The following is a 26,382-nucleotide window of genomic DNA, read 5'->3' as shown; positions in this document are numbered from 1 at the left end:
TCTAGTGAAAATAATAGACAAGAATCTTAGTAAAAAGGTTATTTTTGTATGTTTGTAATAGGACCAGATTCTCTTTATAAAATTAACGTGTAATTTACAAATGAATCTCTCATGTCCCCTATTATTGTGTCTCTTTCTATTTATCGGGAACACGTTCCTAGAAAACCCTAATAGTACAAGTAAAGAGAATATTTTTATGTGTTATCTTAAAACTAGTTGTTATAACCATTCTGAGATGCTCGACCTCAACCTTGAACTACGATGACTCCACGAACTTGATCTATGCTGACTCTTCGACCGCACCCTTCATCGCTTCGAGGTTATCTCGACCTGGGGCGAATCTTTATGGAGACCTTATTGATAGCATGTGGCGGCCGATAAAGGCTATCATGGTGATGACATAGCTTGCAGGGCCTGTTCCAACCTTATGTGGAGTAAGGCGTGTGCCTTAGGCCCCCAAATTTAGGGGGCCTCATTGCTTAAAAATAATAGGTTCATAGGTATTTAAAAAATAATATTTCGTATTTTTAATACAAAACTAGAGTTTTTAATATAAAGGAAAGAAAATTTTTTAGATATATAAATAAAAGAATAATTTGACTTACGTAAAAATGTATAGATGAATAGTTTTCATAACTTTTAGTTTTTTATTTTTTACTCCATTAAAAAATTTGCTCTCTCTTTCTTAATTTGTCCAAGTCAATCTTTCTTTTTTCCAATCTCTTCATATTTCAAAAAACCCTACATATTTTTTGTGTTTCTCTTTTATATTCTTACTCACTTCTTTCTCCAAAGATTTTATTATTCACCTTCTTTCTCCAATATTTCACTAGTTCAAGTGTTCATCAATATTTTTAAACTTTCAATAGTTCTATACTTCTATTACTTTATAAAATCTAATCCAAGATCAACAATATCTCAAGAAAGATTAGATTGGTTGGCTATATTATCAATCGAGCAAGAATTATTAGAGAAAATCGATTATAAAAAAAATTATTAACAACTTTATATCTCAAAAAGTTAGAAGAATAAGCCTCAAATAAAAACATATCTTATAACTTTTTAAAAAAAATTTAGGCCTCATATTAAACTTTGGCTTTAGGTCTGGTGTGTGCTTGAACTGTCCCTTATAGCTTGCCTACACCAAAGATATTTTTTGGCCCATACAACAAGGAATTACACAAAGCTCCTGAATTTTGTTTCCTTAACTTTCTTTGTTTACATATCTAGTGATTTTGTACTGGTAAATAAAGCAAGTAGTGAGTACAAAAGTAAGGTAGAGTTGTATAGTTCATTTCCTTGTCTTGAAAGTCAAAACTTGTGGTAGAGATGATATCTGTAGCTTTTCCTTTCTTTGGAAACAAAATTTGTGACACAGACGAAAATGTAACTTTTGCTCCTTACTCTTTCTCTTTTTAGTATTGAATCATTAAGTGTGTAAAGCATATTATTAAGCAGTATATATACGGAGATTAAGTCCATATGGTCATCTATTTAAATATTTTAGAGAATTCATGAAGAATCTTTAAAACCTGCTTCACATTTACCTACCATTGACACTTACTCATGGGCCAACCTCTCGCTATTATTTTTGTCTTTGTCGGACGTCCAACTCAAAGATAGTGATGTTCAATTTTCACTAATAGGTAGTACAAGCTTACAGCCACAGTTAGTTCAAGAGGCATCTTTTGATTCCATGAGATCTCAAGAAGGTATAAAGAGAACCAAACAAGCATATATAAAACTGTTAAAGAAGGAATTATGACTATGACTAATTAATAAATATAATTTCATGAATCAAATGGACTTACCATTTGATCATGACCGTAATGAATCATGTTGCTTGTCTAATTATTGTCATAAAGTACTGTTAGCTCAGAGGGTGATCCAAGGCCCATTAGTCGGATATTTGTGTCCTTTGTACATTTAATATTTCTCACCTGTGCACCCCTCATACGTCTAAACTAACTCACCACCATTCTATAAGACTAACTTTACCCCTCAATTCATTCACATTGTTGAAGAATTTGCATTTTACTCTCACTATAGATTTGCTCCATTTTGGTAAATTTAGCTGATTGGTCAAGTGTTTTTAAGAGCATACCAAAAACAGCCAACATAATAGAAGGCGTACCACTGATGGGCCCGGTCAAAAATGGCACCGGCGCTGACGTGCCACTGCTGGGGGAGAAAAGCTCTCCGACGAGAGAGAACCGGCGGGTGATATGGAGGACAGTGTTCAACGTGTCGACAAGTATTATTGGTGCTGGAATCATGTCGGTCCCTGCAACTATGAAGGTCTTAGGTGTAATTCCAGCATTTTTGTTGATTGTTCTGGTTGCTATATTAGTGGACATATCGGTTGATTTCATGTTAAGGTTCACGTATGCCGGCCAGTCGACAACGTACGCTGGATTGATGAAAGAGAACTTCGGAAAGACAGGTTCTTTTGCAGTACAAATTTGTGTCATGATCACTACTCTTGGTTGCTTGATCATGTACCTCATTATTATTGGTATGTGATATTCATTACCTTTGTTCAGAAATACTTCCCATTTGAAAAGTCCTGAGTTTAGAACAGAGCAAGTCATAATTAGGAAAGAGATTGAATGGTTTCCCAGCTGAAATAGAAGGGGGGAGAAAAGAGAAACCAATTTGAATTTAACGACTAAACTAATTCTTCTATGTGGATCACCAATTCACCATTTTTTTTTATTGATATCTTTCTCTTACTTCTGAACTTATAATAATTAAATGATAATATTATTAAGAGTTGACTTGTACCCTTGGAAGATAAAGGAATTTAGTGATTGATAAACTAGACTCATATTTTTCTGTTAATTTTGTGTTCGGCTAAAGTCGGGGATAAAAGTTATCCCCGATTTTCCGGTAAAGAAACGAGAGGGAAGCACGATCTGGCAGGACCTCGAGTAAAGCCAAGGGTTTCATGTCTCAGAGCCCGGGGAAGGCGAATATGATAATGTTCAAACTTAAAATCGATTCGAAATAAAGCGAACTAAAATTGGAAAACCGAACTGAATCGAACTTATTTCAGTTCGGTTTCGGTTACTACTTTTACCAAACCGAAAACCAAATAACCAAACCGAATTTCTTCAAACCGAACCGATCGAACGCCCATCCCTACCAATCGCTGACCCGGTCGATGCTAACTCACAGGTTGCCATCACCATCAACCTGTCAACTGACTCCGAAAATAGCATACGCGGGGCACCCCGGCCTTCGGCTCGAGAAGCACCCAAAGGGGAAGGTGATGGAGTTAGCTTGCGATTGATTTTCGAAATGTTACAAGCTCAGCAAGCGATAATAGCACAGCTACAGACCCAAAGTCACACCCAGAACAGGACTAAGCCCGAGCGGGTTAGAGAAAACGCTCGAATGGATGAAATAATTGCCATGGGAACCGGATAAGTTCGGGCCCGGAAAAACTTCTGAGGTGATGAAAATGCTGGAAGCACTAACGAAGCGGGTAGACTCTAGTGAGAAAAAGATAGAGAAAAATGATAAGAAGGTGAAAACTTACAATTTGATGGTCGATCAGATCCCGGGAGCACCTCCAATATTGAAAGGGCCAGATTCCAAAAAATTCATTTAGAAGCCCTTCCCCACGAGTGCGGCCCCCGAAGCCAATTCCGAATAGATTCCGAATGCCCGGTATTCCCAGATATAATGGGACCACGGATCCAAACGAGCATGTGACCTCGTATACATGCGCAATAAAAGGCAACGACCTAGAAGACGACGAGATCGAGTCAATTTTATTGAAGAAATTTGGGAAAACCCTGTCCAAAGGAGCGATGATATCGTACCATAACTTGTCTCTGAATTCCATTGATTCATTTGCTACGCTTGCAGATGCTTTCATTAAGGCCCATGCTAACACCATCAAGGTCGAGACGAGGAAATCAGACCTCTTCAAAGTCAATCAGAGAGACAACGAGATACTTAGGGAATTCATGTCAGGTTCCAGATGAAGTGAACAGGTCTACCCCTGGTCGCAGATGATTGGGCCGTTCAGGTGTTCACTCAAGGACTCAACCCCCAAAGTTCTGTCGCTTCTCAACAATTGAAGCAAAACTTGGTAGAGCATCCGGTGGTTACTTGGGCCGATGTCCATAACATGCATCAATCAAAGATTAGAGTCGAGGACGACCAGCCGGGGGTCCCTCGGGGTCTGTTTACCCCAACAGAGCAAACGACAGGTCTAAAATAATTATGGACCAGGAGCCAATGCCGGTTCGAGACCGGTATCATCCATACAACTCGGACATAAGGGGAAACGGACCCGGTCGCCACCCAACTAGGAATGGCAGGAGAAGCGATCAAGGACCTAGCAACTGGGGTCTGATGAATTAAAAATGATTTCGACAGACCACTTGGAGGCAGGGATGCCCCTAGACTATTGGAATATAACTTCAACGTGGACGTTGCAAGTATAGTGTCGGCCATTGGCCGCATCAAGGAGACCAAATGGCCTAGGCCACTTCAGTCTGATCCCACACAGAGGGATCACAGATTGTTGTACAAATACCATGGTACTCATGGTCACAGGACCGAAGATTGTTGACAGCTAAGGGAGGAAGTGGCTCGACTATTCAACAACGGGAACTTTCGGGAATTCCTAAGTGAACGGGCCAAAAATCATTTCAAAAACAGGACGCCAACAAACAGATTGAGCAAGATGAGCCTCAACACGTGATCAACATGATCATTGGAGGAGTGGATGCACCAAGGGCCAATGATAAAACACACCAAAGTTTCCATCATAAGGGGAAAACGCACCCGGGATTACGTCCCGGAGGGATCCATCTCATTCAGCGACGAGGATGTCGAAGGCATCATCTAACCTCACAACAATGCACTGGTAATATCCGTACTTATCAATAAATCTCGAGTTAATCATTTGTTAATTAATACAGGTAGCTCGGATAACATCATCTGATGGAGGATCGTAGAGCAATTGGGATTATTGGACCAAATCATACCGACAGTACGAGTATTAAACGGGTTCAACATGGCGTGCGAGATGACGAAGGGTGAAATAACCCTACCCGTAAACATTGTCGGGACCACCCAGGAAATATAATTCTACGAGATCGAGGGGTATATGAGGTACAATGCCTTGTTCGGAAGGCCATGAGTTCACAGCATAAGGGCGGTGCCTTCAACCCTACATCAAGCATTGAAATTTCCCACTCCGGGAAGAATCAAAACGGTCTACGGGGAACAGTCGGCCGCAAAGGAGATGTTCGTTGTCGATGAAGTAATCCGGGTGACTGCGGTCTTGAAGTAAAAAAAATAGAGGACTAATCGAAGAGAGGGAAACCAAATAGCAATCAACGATCCCGACCTCGACCGAACCGAAAAAATGGGAGGAGCACACAACAAAAGAGGAGGATGATTACACTGTCCCGGGATCCTTTATAGCACCTGATGACACCGATCCACTAAATCGACAATCGAGGAATTGGAGCAGGTCATACTGATCGAGTACTTACCGTATCGAAAGGTATACCTGGGCACGGGGTTAAATCCTGAGCTCAAGAAAAACTTATTAATTTTCTTAAAGCTAATGCTGATTATTTTGCCTGGTCCCACTTAGATATGACACGAATCCCACCAGAGGTAACAACTCACAAATTGAGCTTGGATCCAAAATTTCATCCGGTCAAATAGAAGAGGAGGCCACAGTCCGAAATCAAACACGCATTCATCAAAGACGAGGTATTTAAACTTTTGAAAATAGGTTACATCCGGGAAATTAAATACCCGGATTGGTTGGCGAATAGAGTAGTCGTACCTAAAAAGGGAAAAAACTTAAAATGTGCGTGGATTATAAGGACCTAAACAAGGCATGTCCAAAGAATTCATTTCCTTTGCCTAACATCGACCGAATGATCGACGCGACGGCCGGACACGAAATACTGAGTTTTCTCGACATCTATTCCGGGTACAATCAAATTCAGACGGACCCGAGCGACCAAGAAAAGACTTCTTTCATAACTAAATTCGGCACCTACTGTTATAATGTAATGCCGTTTGGGTTAAAAAATGATGGTGCCACGTATCAATGCCTAGTTAATCGGATGTTCGAAGAATAAATAGGGAAATTGATGGAAGTTTATATTGATGATATGGTATTTAAACCCCCTGCTAGAAGAGGACCATTTGAAGCATTTGCAGGAAACTTTCGACATATTGAGGAAATACAACATGAAGCTGAATCCGGAAAGTGTGCTTTCAGGGTCAGCTCGGGCAAGTTTCCCAGGTTCATGGTATCTAATCGGGGAATAGAGATCAACTCGGACAAGATAAAAGTCATAGAAGATATCATCGTAGTTGACAACGTCAAGGCAGTACAATAACTAACCAAACGGATAGCCGCATTGGGCTGGTTTATTTCGAGGTCTTTTGACAAGAGTCACCGATTATTCTCGTTACTAAAGAAGAAGAAGAACTTCCTTGGAACCCGGAATGCCAGTGGGATTTAAAAGAACTCAAACTATACCTAACGATCCCTCCCTTGCTGCACACTCCGAAAGCGAACGAGCAGTTATACCTCTATTTGGCAGTTTCTGAGGTAGCAGTAAGTTGTCTCCTGGTCCAGGAAGAAAAAGGTACGTAGTTTCCTATTTATTATGTTAGCAGAACCCTAGGAGATGCCGAAACAAGGTATCCACATCAGGAAAAATTAGCACTCTCCTTATTGAGCGCATCTAGGAAATTAAAACCGTACTTTCAGTGTCACCCCACATGTGTCGTGACCTCGTACCCGCTAAAGAATGTTATATATAAACCTGATCTCTCGGGCTGGCCGGCCAAATGTATAAACCTAAGCTCTCGGGCTGGCCTTATTGAGCGCATCTAGGAAATTAAACCCGATGGTGCTTCCAACGCAAAAGGGTCCGGTCTGGGAATCATATTAAAACCACCTACGGGTAACGTAACAAGGCAGTCTATTAGAACTATGAAATTGACTAACAACAATAAAGCCGATTATGAGGTTATGATTACAGGTATAGAACTGGCTAAGAGCTTGGGGGATGAGGTGATCGAGGCCAAATATGACTCCCTCCTCGTCGTTAACCAAGTCAACGTGACATTTGAATTAAAGGAGGAACAGATGTGGAGATACTTGGATAAGTTGCAAGAGACCTTATACCAATTCAAGGAATGGACTCTACAACATGTACCTTGAGATCAAAATAACGAGGTTGATGCGTTGGAAAATCTAGGTCTTCAGTCGACTCCGGAAAAGTGGTGCAATTGATGAACTCAGTGATAGAAGAAGGTCATGCCGAAGTGAACTCAACAAGCTTGACTTGGGACTAGAGAAACAAATAAATAGACTACCTTCAGAAAGGGAAATTGCCATCGGATCCCAAGGAATCGAGGGCCCTATGTACTAATGCTTCCAGGTTTGGCTTGGTTAGTGGAAAATTATACCGAAGATCGTTTTTCGGGCCGCTATCTAGGTGCTTGGGTACGGGGGAGACCGACTACGTAATGAGGGAAGTACACGAGGGTACTTGTGAAAACTATTTGGGAGCGGAATCCTTGGTTCGAAAATTGATCAGAGCCGGTCATTACTTGAACAAGATGGAAAAGGATACGAAAGACTTCATTCGAAAGTGTAACGAATGCAAGAGGCACGCCCCGATGATTTATCAACCGGGGTAAATGCTTCACCCAGTCCTATCCCCCTGCCCATTTATGAAATAGGGGATGGATATCGTCGGTCCCTTGCCATGGGCACCCGGGAAAGCCCAATACATATTGATCATGACTGATTATTTCTCCAAGTGGGTCGAAGCACAAGCGTTCGAGAAGGTTCGAGAAAAAGAGGTCATTCACTTCATCTAGGATTATATAATATGCCAGTTCGAGATACTAGCCGAGATCACTTGCGACAACGGGAGACAGTTTATCGGTGGCAAGGTTAGTAAGTTTCTCGAAGATCACAAAATTAAAAAGATCTTGTCGACACCCTACCACCCTAATGGGAACGGTTAGGCGGAATCAACAAACAAAACTATACTCCAAAACCTAAAGAAAAGACTCACCGAATTGAAAGGAAAGTGGAAAGAAATTTTGCCCGAGGTCTTGTAGGCATACAGAACGACTTCGAAGTTAAGCACCGGTGCGACGCCAATCTCTTTAGTCTACGACGCGGAAGCTCTAATCCCCATCGAAGTAGGAGAACCAAGTCTAAGGTTCCAATATGCTACCGAGACGTCAAATGACGAGGCTATGGCCACGAGCTTAGACTTATCGGATAAAAGGTGAGAAGCCGCCATAGTTCGGTTAGCGGCCCAAAAGCAACGAATAGGGAGATATTACAACCGAAGGGCGAACCTTCGATACTTCCAAGTCGGGGAATTGGTATTAAAGAAAGTTACACTGCATACCAAGAACCCGAATGACGGGAAACTAGGCCAGAACTGGGAAGGGCCATACAAAATCACCGGCATAACCAGGAAAGTCTCATATGAGCTCGAATTAGAGAACGGTGTACAACTACCCAACAACTAGAATATGGAACACTTAAAGCGGTACTACTGCTAAGGTACGAACGTGTTACAATCAAGGTCGCATCTGAGGATTAGGTCTGAAAGCACGTGTTGCACTCTTTTTCTCTTGGACCGATATTTTTCCGAAGTGGGTTTTACGGCAAGGTTTTTAACGAGGCAACAGTAAAGCGTGCTACCCTACTTTTAAAGACCAACCTAAGGACGGGACTGCGGATCACCCATATCAGACCGATAGTATCCAAGCCCTCTCAAGTTCAGCCTCGAATACTATGGGGCCATCACACCCTAAGTAAAGGTCCTGGGTTCGGAAACTTAGAGTCATGAGTTCGAAAACTTAGAAGGCTTTATTTTTACTGAATGCCAAGGCTTGAATATTAGAATTGATTGTAAAGGTCAAACGGTCAAACAACCTGTGCCCGTGTAGCTTATTCTTGCCATGGCAGAAAGCGGTTTGTATCTTCGATTATGCACTCTACATTCAAAGTAATAAAAGAAGTTTTGCCTTCTATATTTCATCAGTTCATATTTGCACCATCGATATTATCGTTAAGTTACTCAAAATAAGTAGTGGGTTCGAAACCCTTAAGCCTACGGACCTCCCTGAACCGGGGACTGCTACCCGACAATAAGATCGGATGATTCGGGTTACCAAATCCTGGAGGTACCGAGCCTACTAGGCAGGGCCCAAACATGAAAGATTACGACCAACTTAAAATGACTTGGAGACGTCCAAGTCTGTACATAAAAAGTAAGGTCCTTACACGTCTTTTAATTTATAAAAGATTGCTTCAGACCCGGCCATGAAAAGAGCCACCTTTGGCAGAGAATAATTATGTCCGATCAAAATATTCGAATACTCTCATAAAGACTTCGTTTGTTGTTACTCCCGCCAAAGTCAAAAGCAACTCGGAATTGTTATTTAACTTAGGCCTTATCCGAGGAACAGTCTAAGTTAAATCATATTTTGTGCTAAGGCATCGATGGCATATTTTAAACATAAGTCACAAGTTCCGAACATAAAGCAAACGTTGAAAAGCAAAGGACTCAATATAGCCGAAAGGAAAATTTTATATCTCAAAATGTACTTACAGAGGAACTATAAATCGGCCTCAAAATAAATAAATAAATAAATGTACAAAGGAAAACAAAAAATAAACTAAGGCATTTCCCGCCTAGTCTTTACCGAAGCCCGATTCACTGCCTAAACCCTCGGGCTCGTATATCTCTTTGGTCTCGGCCTCTTCGCCTCTTTGATCTCAGCCGATAGATCGAACTCTCGGGCATGAATATCCTCGAGAGTCTCCCTTCGGGATAACCATTTTATATACTCGGCCTTTGTTATTATACGGGCCTCAACCACGTTCACATCATTCTTGTATGGGGCCAGCATATCCTGAACCTCTGAGGACTCGTTCGAAGCTGCCTCTAACTTAGACTTCAACGCGGTGTACTCCCGGCCGAGGGAATCTCGTTTCGAGATGGCCGAGTCCAGCTGTGCTCGGAGCTCATCATTCAGTCGAGACCATTTGTCGGTTTTATCCTTCATCACCCGGAGCTGGTCCTTGGCCGATGCCAAGTCCACTTTGATGGCCTCCTTTTCCGAGACCAGAAGATCCATCTTGCTCCTCAACCCCTCAATCGAGGCCTTGACCTCGTTCATTTCAGCCCTGAGCTGGTCAATTAGCTTGATCTTCTCTTGGACATGCGAGGTTGTGGCATTAGCAATTGCGCTTAACCTCTCGTTATTAATCTCAAATACCCTTACCTTTTCAACTAGAACGGCATGCTCCCATTTCACCGATGAGGCCTCCTTTTGAGCCTTTTCCAGCTTGGAGGACGGGGAGGTCCTTAAGGGCCTCATCGTTTTGCTCATTAAGAACTTTGTACATATCTCTCCGTCGGACCTGCCCCTTGAACTCAAACTCGAGATGACCCACCTTCATCTGAGACTGGCGGAATCTCTCATGATGAAGCACTGAGGCCTGAGGAACAAAAGTGATGAAATCATTAAAATATGCTAAGGCTAAATAAACCTTTTAAGGGATATAAAGAAAGGAAATCATATCATGTTCAGTGCATGTTGTGCCTCATTGAAAAGGCCTGGTGCATCCACTTCGTTCATCTTTGCTTGGTCCTCTTCGGTCACCAAGCAACGAAGATAGTTGTCTATGCCAACTGGCCCAGAGAGCACCCTGGTATCCACCGGGATAGTAAACATGATCGTTCTCTTGAGATTAGGATCTATGCTTGTGCAGGGAACTACTTCACCAGCTTTGGGCTCGAGTTTGGCCCACCTGACTCCGGCAGCACGTCCTTCTTCGAGATATCCAGGTGGCCAAATCCAGATTAATCCTCCAGTGCACTGACGTCCATGGCTTCGAAGAACAGGTTGAGGGCCTCATCTGCGGCTCGTGATGCCTCGATCGGCTTTTCTTTAATGGTCTGGGCCTCATCAAATAGAGATTACATATGAGACGGTGACTCCGGAATGTCAATGACGTCGGCGGCTTCTCTCAGAGCTGGGGTAGCTTCTCGAGAGGCCGTAGCCACAGGCTTTCCCTCGAGCTCCCGAGCTGAAGAGGGTTCGGCCTCCCGGTAGCTTCCCTCTGGTGCCGCCCGCTCTTCTGCAGCGATGGTAAGCTCATGGGCGATGAACTCCAAATCGCCATCTCCAGGGTAGTCCCTGAGCCGGTAAAGGGAATCGGGGTCCGGTACCTTGGCCCGAGTACTCTTGTTGCTCGTTTGGACCCTGATCGTGACCCTCTTTTTCTTGGCCACGGCGTCCACATCTAGGGAGCCAGAAGACCCCCTCTTTCTTCTCTTCTTCTCCTCCTTCTTCACAGCGGTCTCGGCAACACACTGTCCCGAAGCGGAGGGTTTTGCGGATGGGGATGGGGCCTCATCCTCATCCACTGACAGAAGTTCGGTGGTTTTGGGAAAACCTGTAGAAGGAAGAAAGGGACTTAGTCGAAATAGCAGTAGAACAATAGGTAAATTCAATTGGGGGAAGAAGGATACTCACCATAGGAACGGGCCTCCCACTTGCCTTTTGAGAGTTCGCACTACTCGCACTCGGAGTACGTCAATTGCTTGCATATCCCCTCGACCCAGTCCTTGAAACGGGGGACTGAATTGGGGACTCGGGAGACCGCTGCACAACGGGAGAACCGGGCCATGAGAAAGAAGAATAAAACCAAAAAAAAAGTATTTTAACTACTCAAGAGGAGGGGAACTTACACGTTAGGTTCCATTTCTCAGGGAATAGCATGAACTCGGGGAGAATGAGATCCTCGGTCTTCACCTGAACGAATCTCCCCTACCAGCCTCGATCCCTGTCTTCATCGATGCTCGAGAATAGAGCTTTCTTTTCCCGTCGAACATGCTTGATTAATCCCTCTCGGAAGATTCAGGGACTATAGAGGCGAAGCAGATGGTCGGTGGTAAACCGGGGCTCCTCTGTGTTATTAAAAAACTGACGGAGGAGGATCACGATCCTCCAAAAAGATGGGTGAATCTGCCCGAGGCAGTCCTCGTACCTTTTGCAGAAGTTGAGGACTATCGTGTCCATCAGACCAAGCGTGAAGGGGTTCGTATAAATACTTTAGTAACTCTCCACATGTGTGGTGATGACCTCGTCAGGGCCAGGGACGACTACTTCCTTGCCCTCCCAATTGCAGTCCTCCCGAATCGTCGGGAGCATGTCCTCGGTGATGAAGCATATGTACCTCCACGCCTCCTCGCCTCCTCGCCTCGATCCCCTTTGGTTGGAGGCTTTTTCAACCTTAAAGTCATTGTCTATTGAGCAGCCTCCGGGGATAAAAGTCTTTATAGGAGGTTCTAGGGTTGCTTGTGATAGGACCACTTCGGCCTCCATGGTCGAGTTAGAAGTTGAAGGGGCGGTATGTTGGGGCATAGATTTTGAAGTTTTCGCCACCGATATCTGGGAGTATGAAGATTTAAAGGCAGATATGAAGGTTTCAAAATGAGTATGAAGATTTGAAGGTAAAACTTAAAGATTCAAAGATGAATTATGAAGATTTGAAGATTGGAAATGAAGAAATGAAGATGAGAAGAACAATATATGAAGATTTGAAGGAGTTATGAACAAGTAAAAAGTGCGGGGGTAACTAAAGAAGATTTAAAATCGGAAAGTAAAAAAGTGAAAAAAGAACCGAAGTTTTTATAGGAAGGAGGTAATTAATGCGTGACGTTTCACATTCGAGGACAGTCAACCGATGGCTAACACGTGTCCGAAGTCAGAACGACACGACTGATGGGATGTTTCACTGGCCCGTCGACTCGATTGTAGCGCACGGATGAACGAACCAATGTCAACTAATCACTTCTCGTCATTTCGATAAATTTGCTCTTTGAAAAGTGAGGGGACTATCCGTGTTCGGGTAAAATTGGTGATAAACGTTACCCCCGATTTTCCAGTAAAGAAACGAGAGGGAAGCATGATCTGGCATGACCTCGAGTAAAGCCGAGGGGTTCCACGTCTCAGAGCCCGGGGAAGGTGAATGATGCACCCGGGACCGGATACGGCTGAGCATCAGGTCCGAGCAGAGTAAAGGGCCGAGACTAAGGGAAAAAACGTATAGGCACGATAAGCGGGGAGCCGTAGGATCCGCACTCAACCGGATGTTACGGCGCGAATCTCGTCTGATATCAACTGCAGATTAACATTTACTGGAAGGAGAAGATTTTTACCTTATTTAGACTTGTACTAGGGTTGAAACTCTCCTACTATATAAAAGGGAAATCTTTTCATTTTAAAACCATTGTTGGCACGCATATCAAAGCAATACAAGTTCATTTTTGTTCTCTAGCTACTGTTCATATTGTTCTTCGACTGCTTATTTATTTGGTTGCAACCGAGTCCGTCTCGAGGGCTTGACCGAGGTTAATTTTCAGTATTCATCTAAAAGCTAGGCTTAATTGTTCGTCACGTTTGGTTTGATTGTTTTGCTTCTCTTTACTTTAATTATTTTCTGTTCATAGATCATTCGTGTTAAATTAAATCATGTATCATTTAACCGCGTATAAATTTAATTGTTACTCATTTCAAGGGTAAACAAATTTCTTAATTGATCAGGAGATGTTCTTTCTGGACAAGGGGAACATCTTGGCATTCTTCAAGAATGGTTTGGGATTCACCGGTGGAATTCGCGTAATTTATCAATCCTGTTCATTGTCTTGTTTGTTATACTTCCTCTAGTCCTATATCGGCGTGTAGGTCAGTACATGCTGCCCTCTGTTCCTTAATTTTTACCAAATTGCTTGGGCTTATTTGTATTAAAACAATCTAAGGTATTGTCTAATAGTTTGTGTTTTTATGGTGCGTGATTGCAGAATCCTTGTGGTTTAGCTCAGCAATTGCAGTTATCCTTGCAATTGTATTTGTTGGTATATGTTCTGTAATGGCAATGCTTGCAATTATAAAAGGAGAAACAGTAAGGCCAAGAATGCTACCGGAGTTAAAAAATACTACTTCCTTCTTTAATCTTTTCACCGTCATCCCTGTTATTGTAACAGCTTTTACATTCCACTTCAACGGTAAGGGCCCTTTATTTCAATTTCAGTTTTGTTAGTGGAAAAAAAAATGCTATTTGTGTAGTCATGATTTTGAGTTATCTTCTCTAATGCAGTTCATCCTATTGGAATTGAGCTGGGGAAACCTACAACTATGACCACTGCTGTCAAAATTTCACTAGCATTTTGTGCAGCCATCTATTTTTCGATTGGCATTTTTGGATACGTTTTGTTTGGAGATTCAATAATGCCAGACATACTTGTAAATTTTGATAAGTCGTTCAGCACTTCAGCAATTAGTCCCATTCTAAATGATGTGGTTCGTTTGAGCTATGCGCTTCACCTGATGCTGGTATTTCCTCTCTTAAACTTCTCCCTCAGGGCAAATATCGACGAACTCATCTTCCCTAAGCAACCATATTTGGCAACTAACAACAAACGATTCGTGTGTCTTACATTGATCTTGTTAGCCTTGTCGTATATAGCTGCAATTGTTATACCATCGATATGGTACATTTTCCAGTTCTTGGGATCAACTTCAAATGTTTGCCTTGCCTTCATATTCCCAGGTGCAATTGCTCTAAGGTATTTTCCTCTACCTTTACTCTTTAAGAAACCTGAATGATTTTCTTTTTTCTTTATTGTGCTGAACAGATTAATTTCTTGTTTGGCAGAGATGTCCATGGTTTATCTACAAGAAAAGACAAGATCATCGCGGTAGTCATGATTTTTCTAGCTGTTGTGACGAGCCTTATAACTATTGCTACCAACATCTACAGTATGACTAGAAATAGCTCATAATTGGAATTTTAACATTTTATAATTGTAAAATAGTTTGGCCGATGACTTTGTGTGTATTGTTGGTAATATTAGATAGTTTCCAAGATATATCTATGTGAATACAAAATATAGCTAAATTCTCAGGTCAATCTTGTTGTTGACATAAATTGTAACGTACAGGATTTTACCTTTTGAAAATTAAGAATGAACCTTCTAGTTTCACAATTGGTATACAAAAATGTTCTAAAGATAGCGAGATGATAAAAAGGGGGAAAGTGCATATAAGGGGAAAAAATGCTTATGAGCTGTCCCAGTGAAAACGAATTTTATACACGAATGACTTTCTCTTTAACTAATGGGACCAATCTTTATCACAAATATATCCAATTCTATCCCTCCACGACAACGATATTGAAGTTCAAATTTCAGTAATAGCAATCCTTGTCAAACCAAATCACGCTATTTATTCTACACCATACCTAGTTCCAGACGTTTCTTGATTCGAAGAGATCTGCAAAACTAAAAAGGAAACCACTGGAGCATATAATATAATAATAAAATAAAAAGTGAAGCATAACAAAGGCCAATTCTTGTAGTTTCATGAACCAAATGGATTGAATATACATGTGATAGTGACTGCTGATATATCATATGGGTCATGTTGTTTGTTGATTATTGGACTAAATTAAACTTCAAAGAAATTCAAAAATAATTATTTTTACAAGTGGTCATTCAAAAATAGTCACACTTTCAAAAGTAATCGAAATTTAATCACTTTTCATGTAAAGATAAATCGGAACAAAAACATTATTCAAAATTCGAAAAATACTCCAGTATATTATACTGGAGTTCTAGTATACTTATACTGGAATTCCAGCATAATATACTGGAGTTCCAGCAAAGTATATCAGCCCAGTATAATATGCTGGAAGTTCATACACATGTGCTCGAATCTCCAGTATATTATGTTGGAACTTTCCGCGTGTTGGAGTTACAGCATAATATGCTGGAAGTTCATACACAGATATACCGAACTCCAGTATATTATGTTGGACCGGTCTGTGTTGCAGCAAAATAATGGCTATTTTTCCATGACTTGGCAAACGCTGGCTATTTTTCAATGACCAGTCTGAAAACTAGCTAGCCCATGCTATTTTTACATCCTTTCCGGACCATCAAATTTCATTCATAGCATGTTTGTCCAAGCTTCTCCAAAGGTCAAAAGTATTTTTTTTTCCAAAAGTACTTTTTTCCTCAACTTAAATTGTTTGGCCAAGCTTTTTTTGGGAGGAAAAAAGTCTTTTGGGCAGAAGGAGAAGCAGTTTCTAAGAAGCAAAAAAAGGTAGTTTCTTTCCAAAAACATAAGCAGAAGCAGTTTTGACTTTTCTTCTAGCCAATAATATTCTTAACAAAATATAGTATCTACCAAAATAACCTTACTTATTTTAAACCTAATACTTAGAATCTTAATATATAAGTATTTCTTCTTATTTTTAGGATAGCTTTCTAAATATATAGTGACTTTAGGGATGAATGCTCTTAATTTTTGTTGAATGATTTTTAATATATTTAAATCATATTAAAAGAATTAAAGTATTTTTTTAATTTTATTTTTATATTTTACTTAAATAAAATAAAAAGATTTAATTATTATCTTTAATAATAAATTTTTGAAATTATTTATTTACTTATAATATTAACTATTAAGTAAATCTATTCATGTCCTTATTCGTAATTTGATACATAAAAACACTTTTTGAAAAATTGGGCCAAACATAAATTATTGCTCAAAAGTGTTTTTCATAGTGATTAGCCAAACATAAACTATTTCTCTCTGTATGTAATTTTTTCAAAAGTACTTATAAAAAAAATACTTTTCAAAATAAGCTAATTTTTACGGCCAAACAGGCTATCAATCTCGTATAAGTATCATGAGCCACAAAACTAATTGTTGTTAGTGAGGCCATTTGTCCCTTCTTAGTTTCCTTGTAACATTTGAATACCTCTCAACTGTCACTTTTGCCGCCTCCCTGTCCAATTCTCATATGTCTAAACTATTCTACTCACCATTTCCTCCGGCCATAGACTAGCTTATTAGTCAAAATCCATTATTTGTTTATTGTTTTAACAGCAAATCATCATAAGTCCAGATTGCATATAATATTAACTATTAAATTCACTTTGATTGCATATTCAGTCAACCAATATTTATCTCCGGGATGGATCCGGCCAGGACAGGAACCAGCGCCGACGTCCCATTGCTTTCGCAACAAAACTCTCCGACGAGGGAGAACAACCGATGGATGATTTGGAGGGCGGTGTTCAACGTGTCAACAACTATTATTGGTGCTGGAATTATGTCAATTCCAGCAACTCTGAAGGTCTTAGGTGTTATTCCTGCATTTATCTTGATTATTCTGGTTGCTATATTAGTGGACATAACGGTAAATTTCATGTTGAGGGCAACGTATGCCGGTCAGTCGACGACGTACGCTGGATTGATGAAAGAGAATTTTGGAAAGACAGGTTCTTTGGCAGTACAAATTTGTGTAATGATCACTACTCTTGGTTGCTTGATCATGTACCTTATTATTATTGGTAAGTTTAATTCTTTAAATTTCTTGTTAATGCTTCTCATTTGCAATGTCCAGAGTTCAGAACAGAGCAACTCATAGTTGGTTTTCACCAAGCCAAATAGTACTATTTTCAGTTCGAATTAGTAAAAGAAGTGTGTGAATAGTTTGCTACGCTGAAGAACTAAGTTGCTCCGACACGACAATTTAGGTGCCACGTCAAACAATTTTTGATACTTTGATCATGACAGACGAAAAAATTCGACACAAAATACAATTTGATTCCCGAAATCAAAACCAAAACTAGCGTAAATTTGAAGAAAATAGCATACCTTATTTAGGAAATAAATATTTTACTTATCTACAACTTGATAATAAAAACAAAAAACCACACTTTACAAGCGCAAGTATTCCACAAAATATCTCATAATTTTGAGATATTTTTATATCTTTATTTTGAATTATTTTTAGCGGGATCGGTACTAGAATCTTACAATTTACATTTCAAAGGATCCGACCTCTAGATCCGCACCCGTACTCGAGCAACTTAGCCGAATGACTGAAGTAGTTTGAGAGTCTATTTAATTCACTAATTGATTATTTGATGGCTTGCTCAAGGGGGGAAAAATTGGGGGAAAAAAACTAATTGGGAAGTAGAAGAAAAAGCAGCAGATATGGTTGGAAGCTGAATAATGATTGATTCTACTAGTCCTTTTATTTATTTTTGTTGTAATTTCTGTGATCAGGAGACGTCTTTTCTGGAAAAGGAGAACATCTTGGTATTCTTCAAGAATGGTTTGGGATTCATTGGTGGAATTCGCGTTATTTATCGATCCTATTCACTGTCTTGTTTGTTGTGCTTCCTCTAGTCCTATACCGGCGTGTAGGTCAGTACACCATGTCCTCTGTTGTTCAATTTCTATCAGGCTTTACTTGATTTGGATTTAAAACAAGTAAAAAGATTCACTACTAGTTCGATTTTCTATGGTTTGTGATTGCAGAATCATTATGGTTCAGTTCAGCGGTAGCGATTCTCCTAGCAATTGTATTTGTCGGTATGTGTATTGTAATGGCAGTCATTGCAATCGCAAAAGGGCAAATAGTAAGGCCAAGAATGCCACCGGAGTTAAATAGTACTACTTCCTTCTTTAATCTTTTCACTGCCATCCCTGTCATTGTAACAGCTTTTGCATTTCACTTCAATGGTAAGAGGAGCTGCTACATTCATTAGATTCTTGATCATACTCTAGATGTTAAATTTACAGACATATGAACATAAAAACTTGAATGCAGTTCATCCTATTGGAATTGAGCTAGGGAAACCTGGAGCTATGACCACTGCTGTCAAAATTTCACTAGTAATTTGTGCAGCCATCTATTTTTCAATTGGCATTTTTGGGTACCTTTTATTTGGAGATTCAATAAATGCAGATATACTTGTAAATTTTGGCAAGTCCTCTGGCAGTGTTGCAATCAGTCCAATTCTAAATGATGTGGTTCGCTTGAGCTATGCGCTTCACCTAATGCTGGTGTTTCCTCTATTAAACTTCTCCTTGAGGGCCAATATCGACGAACTCATATTCCCTAAGAAAGAGCATTTGGCAACTGACACGAAACGATTCATGTACCTTACGTTGATCTTGTTAGCCTTGTCATATTTAGTAGCCATTGCTATACCGTCAATATGGTACATTTACCAGTTTATGGGATCAACTTCAAATGCTTGCCTTGCCTTCATATTCCCAGGTGCAATTGCTCTAAGGTCTTTCTTTATCTTTCTTTTCCCCCAAACTTTAGAAATCTGAATGATTTTCTTTATTAGTATGTTTTAGGCTGAACATGAGATGTCCATGGTTTATCTTCAAGGAAAGACAAAATCATCGCAGTGGTCATGATTGTTCTAGCTGTTGTGACGAGTATTATTGCTATTGCTGCAAACATCTACGATCTGATAGGAAATAGTTCATAAATGTTTTATCTTCTCGATTTGACTTTTATATTTTCACTATTGTAAATTTTCTGCTGCACGAATTTCTGTGTATTGTTGTGCAGTATTAGCTAGTTTCCATTGTTGTATCGTTGTGAATACAAAATGTAGCCAAATTCTCAGATTGATACAACATATTTACATTACTTCTTAACTCTACCAAGAAAGAGATGAAAATGACTAGCTAGTCTAATTTATGAAAGTTAATGCAAGAAATGATCAGGAAGAAAGAAGAAACAACTGGATACACTTTCAGTTCAACCAAATTAAGTAGAGAAAAACTGATCTACATATTTATAGACATCAAAAAAGGCTAAATTCCTCTCTTTCCAGTGGTTTTTTTTTGACACATATGTACATTAAGAGAAAGGGGCCAAGAAACCAGCCAATTTGTTAAGTGTAGAGACATAAACTCCTACGATTCCCCGTATATTTCATTATATATTATCAATATTGAGACAATAAAAGCATAATCCGCACCAGGATATACTCTTAGTTCAAAATTTTCTTTTCCTTTGAAGAAGCTTCCAAGTTTGAATCTCTCTTTCACCTGCACATTTAAAGTAAAGAATAAGCTTCTCTATTGAGGGCAACCTTGGCGTAACTGGTAAAGTTGTTGTCATGTGGAGGTCACCGGTTCAAGCTACGGAAATAGCCTCTGGCAGAAATACAGGGTAAGGCGGCGTAAATAGACCCTTGTTACCTTGTGGTCCGGTTCTTCACCGGACCCCGCGTATAGCAGGAGCCAGGCTGCCCTTTAATCTAAAGAAAAAATCTCAAACAGGGAAATGAAGCTTAAAATTTTAGAAAAGTACCTCAGCTATCAGTGTGTCCCCTTTGTAAACTTTGAAAGACTGATTGGTGTAAGCGCCCTTTACATGGAAATCACAGATCTCTCCACTGATATTGCTGGCCAAGAACACATCAAGTTGCATTTTCATTTGAATTGGGCTTGATCTTTTAACTGTGTAGAGCAGATCATTCCTATCTAAACTCCCGGCTCGATAAACTTTCCAAGTATTATGCCATGAAAGTGACTGTCAAATATTCAAGAACCACCTCATTTTCAGTTTATAATATTCATTCCTTGAGTTACTTTGATGCTAAATCAAGTGTCACAAATCATTAATACAAGAATACACCGCGCCCCTCCCCACTCCAAGGTGTGGCCTAGCGAAGTGTGACTTAACCGTCAATAAAGCGGATGAAAATCATGGCAAACAGAATTAAAATATCTATCTGTGATGGTGTAAGATAACAATACTCAGTAAAATAGTTAGTTAGCCCAATATTTACTCTTATAGAAAAAATAATACAAATGAAAATAAAGAGATAGAAGGCGTTGTACCTTTTCGCGCAGAGTAAGGATGGGTAAACCAGCTGGATCACAAATGATCCTTTTCTTCTTTCTGAGATGCCAAACTTTTCCATTACCTTGAAGAAGAGAAATTCCAATATCATCCAATACATCGATATTTATATGTGAAATTCCAAGAATTTTCTTCTTCACATTTAGGTTCACAAGGTAAGGGAAGCAGAAATCATCCCCAACAATGGGAACGAGAGGAACTTCAAAATTTATCTCTGGTTTAAACATGTGTAAAACAATTACTCCCTACTTAAGAATTGGCTAAACAGGATCTGGTACTTATATTTTGGTTCACAAGCTTTGCCGAAAGTTAATCCCGTTTAAAAGTATTACGGAAAGAGGATGATATCGCAATCACAGAAACTTCCCTTCCTTTGTCTATAAATTGACCGTTGAATTTTTCCTTTTTTAAAAAAAAAAAAGAAGAAGAAACCATTTTACTTTATTAATTAAATAAACAAACAAATGTATGGAAACACGAGAAATTCGGTCGGGCGGTGGATCTTGGTCAGCATGAATATAGCTTTTCAATTTGTACTCATTTAAGCATCCTATGATTTTTGCTTATTTTAACGCAACAAAAGTCAAAGCATTCACATTTGATCTAAAAAGAGCCAGCGGATAGTTTATCTAAGCCGAAAAAAGTCATTTGTTAGTTTTGCAAAAAAATTAAAAAAGGAATTTACTGTTTAGTTGAAAAAAGTTTTTACAGAAAATTTTAAAATGAATTGGAAAACAAAAATCTTCTTCAAAGTATTAAAGCAACTAAAACCTACAGTAGCAACAGCTTATGTACTTTAAGAAATTTTACGTATCAGTTTACTTACTGTGTTCATATGAATTTAATTAGAATTTGAAAGAGATTCCGCGGAGTTAATACATTTGTTAGAAAATATTTTATCTATTTATACTTCTATGGTTAATAGAATGTTTGGCGAAACTTCAAAAATCAGCTTATTTTGAGAGATATTTTTTTTTAAAATTATTTTTTTTAAAAGTATTTTTAGTGAGAAGCCGTTTGTGTTTGACTAATCAATTTAAAAAGCACTTTCGAACAAGAATTAATGTTTGACCAAGTTTTTAAAAAGTTATTCTAAGTGTATTTTTCTCAAAAATATTTTTTTTAAAAAGAGCTACCGGAGAGAAGCAATTTTTTTCTACTTCTCCATGACTGCTTCTTCTTCTATTCAAAATCACTTTTTTCCCTTCAAAATATTGGCCAAACACTTTAACTTTTTAAAAAAAATATATTATTTATTTGAAAATAAAATATTGTTATTTTGAAAAAAAAATGCATTGGGCTTTGAAAAAGCATGGCCAAACAGGCTATAATTACGGCTGTAGCTCATATTTTGGCGGACAAGGAAGGAACAAATTTTGCTGGAAATATTTCGACTACTTTATGTAATTTTTTGGCTAGTCTTAAACACTTTAGTGCTATATATGGCGCTTTTATTATCTGAAATGACTATCTTTAATTTTATAGTAATATAATTTTCCCACATTACCAAAACAAAAAAGTTCAATTAGAATTTCAGGCTATGGTCAAAATGGTCCATGTACCTTGCAAAATGATGAGGAAACCAAAAGGTAAAGGGCAAGAAACTCGAGAAATATCTCGGGACACGAAACAAGGCAACGGCTACATATATCGTGGTACATGAATCATGATTGAGCCTGGGCCTTGCACAAATGGCCCTTTTTTAATTAACTTTTAAATTATGTCCGCCGGTTAATTTTTTTGAGTTAAATTTGTCCGTTAAAAAAAAAATCAATTATTTTAAGCCCACAGAATTAACTGGGACAAAATATAAAAAGTGGTACTAATTAACCCATTTGTTTCTTGTAACTTTTTTATTAACGTCACATTCCTCCAGATTTTCAACAGCAAAATCTGGTCACCTAACTAAAGTCCTCTGTATTGACTATTCAAGTGTTTTCTAGTCAATATTTGCTCAAGGAGGAAGAGATATGAACGGAGTTCATAGTTTCCTCGAGCTTGTACATTAGAAAAGGAAATCAAAGGAACAATTTAGTGAAAAGTCAATATTACTAACAGATTTTAGAGGAAATTCCGCATCTGACGGGTGGACCAAAATATCCTTGGCAGACAAAGGAAAAGTACAAAAGCGTTAAGAAGAAAGAGATCCATTTGAGAATATATAGGTACAAAACTCTCTTTATTTTTTTAATAGGGGTGGAGCTAGGAGAAGGAAGGGATTCATTTGAACTTTTTTTTTGCCAAAAAATTATTGGATTCTAACGTATATATATATATATATATATATATATATATATATATATATATATCTTGACTTAATTTTTTTATTTTATTTGTTAAATCCCTTAATGAAAAATTTTGTCTATGGCACTAACTAAGAAGTAACAAAGTGTCTATTTTCTTTATTTTTCTCCTAAATAAATCAAGTTCAACACGAACATCTAACCTTGAGCCTATTTGGACAGTTTTTAACTTGTGGAAGTGTTTGGCAACCAAAAAATGACTTAAAAAAAGTTAAAATCTACTTTTAAAAAGCCAAAATCAATAAGTTGAAAAATTTAACTTTTTCAAAATTCGCTTAAAAGCCATATTGCTTTGACCAAGTATATTACATTCTTATCTCTTATTATTTTTCTTAATCCCGAAATTGCTCCTCATTAGAAATATTGTTCTTTTAGCTTCTTTTTTTTTTGTTCCATAACATTTAATTATTTTGGTCGTTGAATGCTTCCTTTTTTATTAATTGGTGTAACTATATTCTAAAATCAAATCATTCATCATCTTCTTTATAATGTTAACAACTTTAAGGATATTTCAATCATTTTAACAAGAAAAAGTATTTATCAGCACTTGTTTACCAAACACTTCATCAGCTTGTTTTCAGTTTCACTACTTTTATCCAAACATGTAGCTGCTTATTTATAAAATAAGTTCCAGCACTTATAAAATATTTTAAGCATTTAACTTAAAAACTACTTTTTTTAAGCCAATCCAAACGGGCTCTTTATTTGTTCAAGTAGCTTGTTCAGATGAGCTCATTCACCTGACTGATTCTAAGTTTATAATAGAATTGCCTAATTGATTAGCGCAATTGGATAAAGTCTCATGTCTGATAAATGAAAAGGATAGGAAAAGAGCAAAGGTTCTTTCATTTTCAGAACGAGTTATCCTGTTACACAACTTACATCATATTTTTCTAGGATCCTTAGCTTTACTAATTGATCTGGTTCTAGATCTAGTAATTACTCACGTAGATGAAACTTTCAGCCGTCTAAATGACTAAATCTGATGTAGGAACAAGCATTTAAAGAACCTTGTTATTGTTTTTTAATCTGGTTTTGGTTTCTATTTTGTTCAACTGCACATATCTAACCTTGTTATTGTTTTTAATCTGGCTCTTATTCATATTTTATTCGGCTGCAAATATCTAACCTCAAATTAGACCAAACATGCAGCGTCGGTCATTAGAGCTAATGGAACCAGCCGGATCTACTGCAATAATTATTTAAGTTAATTGAAGATTAAATGTAATACTCAATCGAACAATACGGACCAAAATAAAAATAAAAAATAAGAGAGTGTTATGAAAATAATTATATTATAGGTGTCCATTTATTACTCCGTTATAGATAATCCATTTGGTACTCTATTGAAGTTTATCTACAAGATGCAGGCAGGTTGCAAGCAACTTAATGAAATGATTTGCAACATCTTCTTATTAAACATGCAGGTTGCAAGAAGCTCATGCAGACAGCTTACAAGCAGCTCAATAAAAGCATCGCAGCTGCTTCCTGAAAAGACTTGCAGTTGCTTCATTTCTTCTATAAATAGAAGAGTTTTCAGTTCATTATGTAGATTAGTTTGAAGTTGAATAAAATATCAATCTCCCTCTATACTTATCTTCGATTTATTTACTTTACAGTCTTTATTTTATAACACGTTATCAGCACGAGACTGACATCTTGAGCTCTTTATTTGAGTTTAATTTTTTGTGCATGAAGCAACTCACAGCCACAGAGAAGGCGATACTCTTATGTCTGTGGTTAGATCTTGTTCATTCGGAGCATCATAAGGCAGATTATATCCTTAAGGTGGTGAGTTTTTCTTCTTGGCAGTAGTGATATAGATATCGCTTACATCTGGAGTGGCCTAATTTGCGTAATTTAATTTGAACTTTTTGCTTATATTTTAATATTTTTATCATCACTTGCTTGGTTATATGTTATGTATACAGTACCTATTTTGGTATTTGTTTTCATTCTAATTATCTAAATAAAGGATTACAAAGTGGATAACATTGTTAGATCCACTTAAACTCCAACAAAGTTTGCAAGAAATATACAATCACAAGAAGTGGTTATATTTCGTATATATCATTGTAGCTAAATTTTGTTAACCACCAGAAGTGGTATATGCCTATGACCACCAGAAATGATAATTTAGGCTTTCTATGGTTACAATTAAAGATAAGCTAGAGAAATATTTTCTATATTACATGCACGCCTTGATTTGCTCCTGAAGTAGTAAATATTTTAAAAGAGGTTGAAGCATCACAATTTGATGTGATTAATACGCGTTCAGATAATTATGTTCGATTTCCTGAAGGATGAGAATTTTTGATAAATATTAATCCATTCCCTGAAGTGAAAGTGATAATATTAATAAATTCATAAATAGGAACGCGCTCTTGATGTAAATATATTATAATTCACCTCCAGAAGAGTTAATATGGTTGAGAGAATATATACTCAATATTTCGTATTTTAAATATGCTCCCGAAGAAGTAACACAATTGAAATTTTCTCCTGAAGTAGGAAAATATTATGAAGAAGTGTTTTTTTGTGCTTAAACAATTATTTTATATTATTTATTTGATTATAATTTTCTCTCATGATACCAGAAGTGTTTGAGCAATATTTGATAGTACAAAATGTATCAACAACTCTTGAAGAGCTAACTGTTTGTCTAGAAGACATATGACACCAGTAGTGCCCGTATATTAGATTGTGGATAATAAACGAAGGTTCTCGAAGAGCTTATATACAAATATGTCATTCATATTATATGATTATGGTCAAAACATATGTTGTAGTGAACCCGAAGTTTACTAATACAAATGACTATCATATTGAGACTACAAATGATTGGAAGATTGAAAATCTTCATGTTTTCACAATCATAGGGGGTAAAATAATATGTATGTGAGAAGTTACCCACCTTATTCTTTAATTTGTACTACATCATGTATCAATATAAACCATAAGTTTACTAATGCAAAAACAGTCACAGTAAACCAGAAGTTTTACTAAGGCAAAAGTAGCTACTGTAAATCATAAATTTACTGATACAAAAGTAGCCACAGTAAATTAGAAGTTTACTGATGCAAAGGTTTATGCCATAGTAAACGAGAAGTTTACTTAGAGATAGCACATGCCGTGATAAACTTGAAATTTTCATTTGCCATTTTTAAATGAGCAATTTGAGAATTAATATAAGCATATACTAAAGAACTAGAAGATTTTTCAATAATTCTCTTGTGTTGCTAATAATAAATTGATTATGCCAGCTAAAGTTAGGACTAAAACCCCTGA

The 26,382-nt window shown here is 38.0% G+C and overlaps 3 protein-coding genes across 4 annotated transcripts; 2 read left to right on the top strand and 1 right to left on the bottom strand.

Annotated features, from left to right (window-relative positions):
• Positions 1–1,883: 1,883 nt before the first annotated feature.
• On the top strand, positions 1,884–15,004 carry LOC107772634 (amino acid transporter AVT6C-like). 2 transcript variants are annotated; one of them, XM_016592125.2, is made up of 5 exons: positions 1,888–2,515; positions 13,645–13,785; positions 13,902–14,105; positions 14,198–14,666; positions 14,756–15,004. In XM_016592125.2, the coding sequence occupies exons 1-5, from the start codon at positions 2,140–2,142 to the stop codon at positions 14,880–14,882; spliced, it is 1,317 nt and encodes a 438-aa protein (XP_016447611.1). In that variant the 5' UTR covers positions 1,888–2,139; the 3' UTR covers positions 14,883–15,004. The 2 variants fall into 2 exon arrangements, with proteins under 2 accessions (XP_016447619.1, XP_016447611.1); XM_016592133.2 differs by lacking the exon at positions 13,645–13,785 and having other exon boundaries at positions 1,884–2,515.
• Positions 15,005–16,946: 1,942 nt separating this feature from the next.
• On the top strand, positions 16,947–19,540 carry LOC107772648 (amino acid transporter AVT6C-like). Its single transcript, XM_075252140.1, has 5 exons — positions 16,947–17,459; positions 18,181–18,321; positions 18,436–18,639; positions 18,728–19,195; positions 19,276–19,540. The coding sequence occupies exons 1-5, from the start codon at positions 17,081–17,083 to the stop codon at positions 19,401–19,403; spliced, it is 1,320 nt and encodes a 439-aa protein (XP_075108241.1). The 5' UTR covers positions 16,947–17,080; the 3' UTR covers positions 19,404–19,540.
• Positions 19,541–19,640: 100 nt separating this feature from the next.
• Positions 19,641–21,134, bottom strand: LOC107772672 (protein LURP-one-related 10). Its single transcript, XM_016592161.2, has 3 exons — positions 20,770–21,134; positions 20,237–20,458; positions 19,641–19,971 (listed from the first exon to the last, which is right to left on the bottom strand). Exons 1-3 carry the CDS (start codon positions 21,016–21,018, stop codon positions 19,837–19,839), a joined length of 606 nt encoding a protein of 201 aa, XP_016447647.2. The 5' UTR covers positions 21,019–21,134; the 3' UTR covers positions 19,641–19,836.
• Positions 21,135–26,382: the final 5,248 nt, after the last annotated feature.

This window comes from Nicotiana tabacum, chromosome 4 (assembly GCF_000715075.1).
Source record: "Nicotiana tabacum cultivar K326 chromosome 4, ASM71507v2, whole genome shotgun sequence".
In the NCBI taxonomy this organism is placed as follows: domain Eukaryota; kingdom Viridiplantae; phylum Streptophyta; class Magnoliopsida; order Solanales; family Solanaceae; genus Nicotiana; species Nicotiana tabacum.
The sequence above is the reverse complement of the archived record's forward strand: the minus strand, read 5'-3'. Positions and strand labels throughout refer to the sequence as shown.

Coding starts and splice junctions, on each gene's coding strand:
- LOC107772634 (XM_016592125.2), top strand. CDS start 2,140: ATGGGCCCGGTCAAAAATGGCACCGGCGCTGACGTGCCACTGCTGGGG. Junction 13,786..13,901: donor AGTCCTATATCGGCGTGTAG/GTCAGTACATGC, acceptor GCGTGATTGCAG/AATCCTTGTGGTTTAGCTCA. Junction 14,667..14,755: donor CCAGGTGCAATTGCTCTAAG/GTATTTTCCTCT, acceptor CTTGTTTGGCAG/AGATGTCCATGGTTTATCTA.
- LOC107772648 (XM_075252140.1), top strand. CDS start 17,081: ATGGATCCGGCCAGGACAGGAACCAGCGCCGACGTCCCATTGCTTTCG. Junction 17,460..18,180: donor CATGTACCTTATTATTATTG/GTAAGTTTAATT, acceptor TTCTGTGATCAG/GAGACGTCTTTTCTGGAAAA. Junction 18,640..18,727: donor TTTTGCATTTCACTTCAATG/GTAAGAGGAGCT, acceptor ACTTGAATGCAG/TTCATCCTATTGGAATTGAG.
- LOC107772672 (XM_016592161.2), bottom strand. CDS start 21,018: ATGTTTAAACCAGAGATAAATTTTGAAGTTCCTCTCGTTCCCATTGTT. Junction 20,459..20,769: donor TCCTTACTCTGCGCGAAAAG/GTACAACGCCTT, acceptor AATATTTGACAG/TCACTTTCATGGCATAATAC. Junction 19,972..20,236: donor GGGACACACTGATAGCTGAG/GTACTTTTCTAA, acceptor TTAAATGTGCAG/GTGAAAGAGAGATTCAAACT.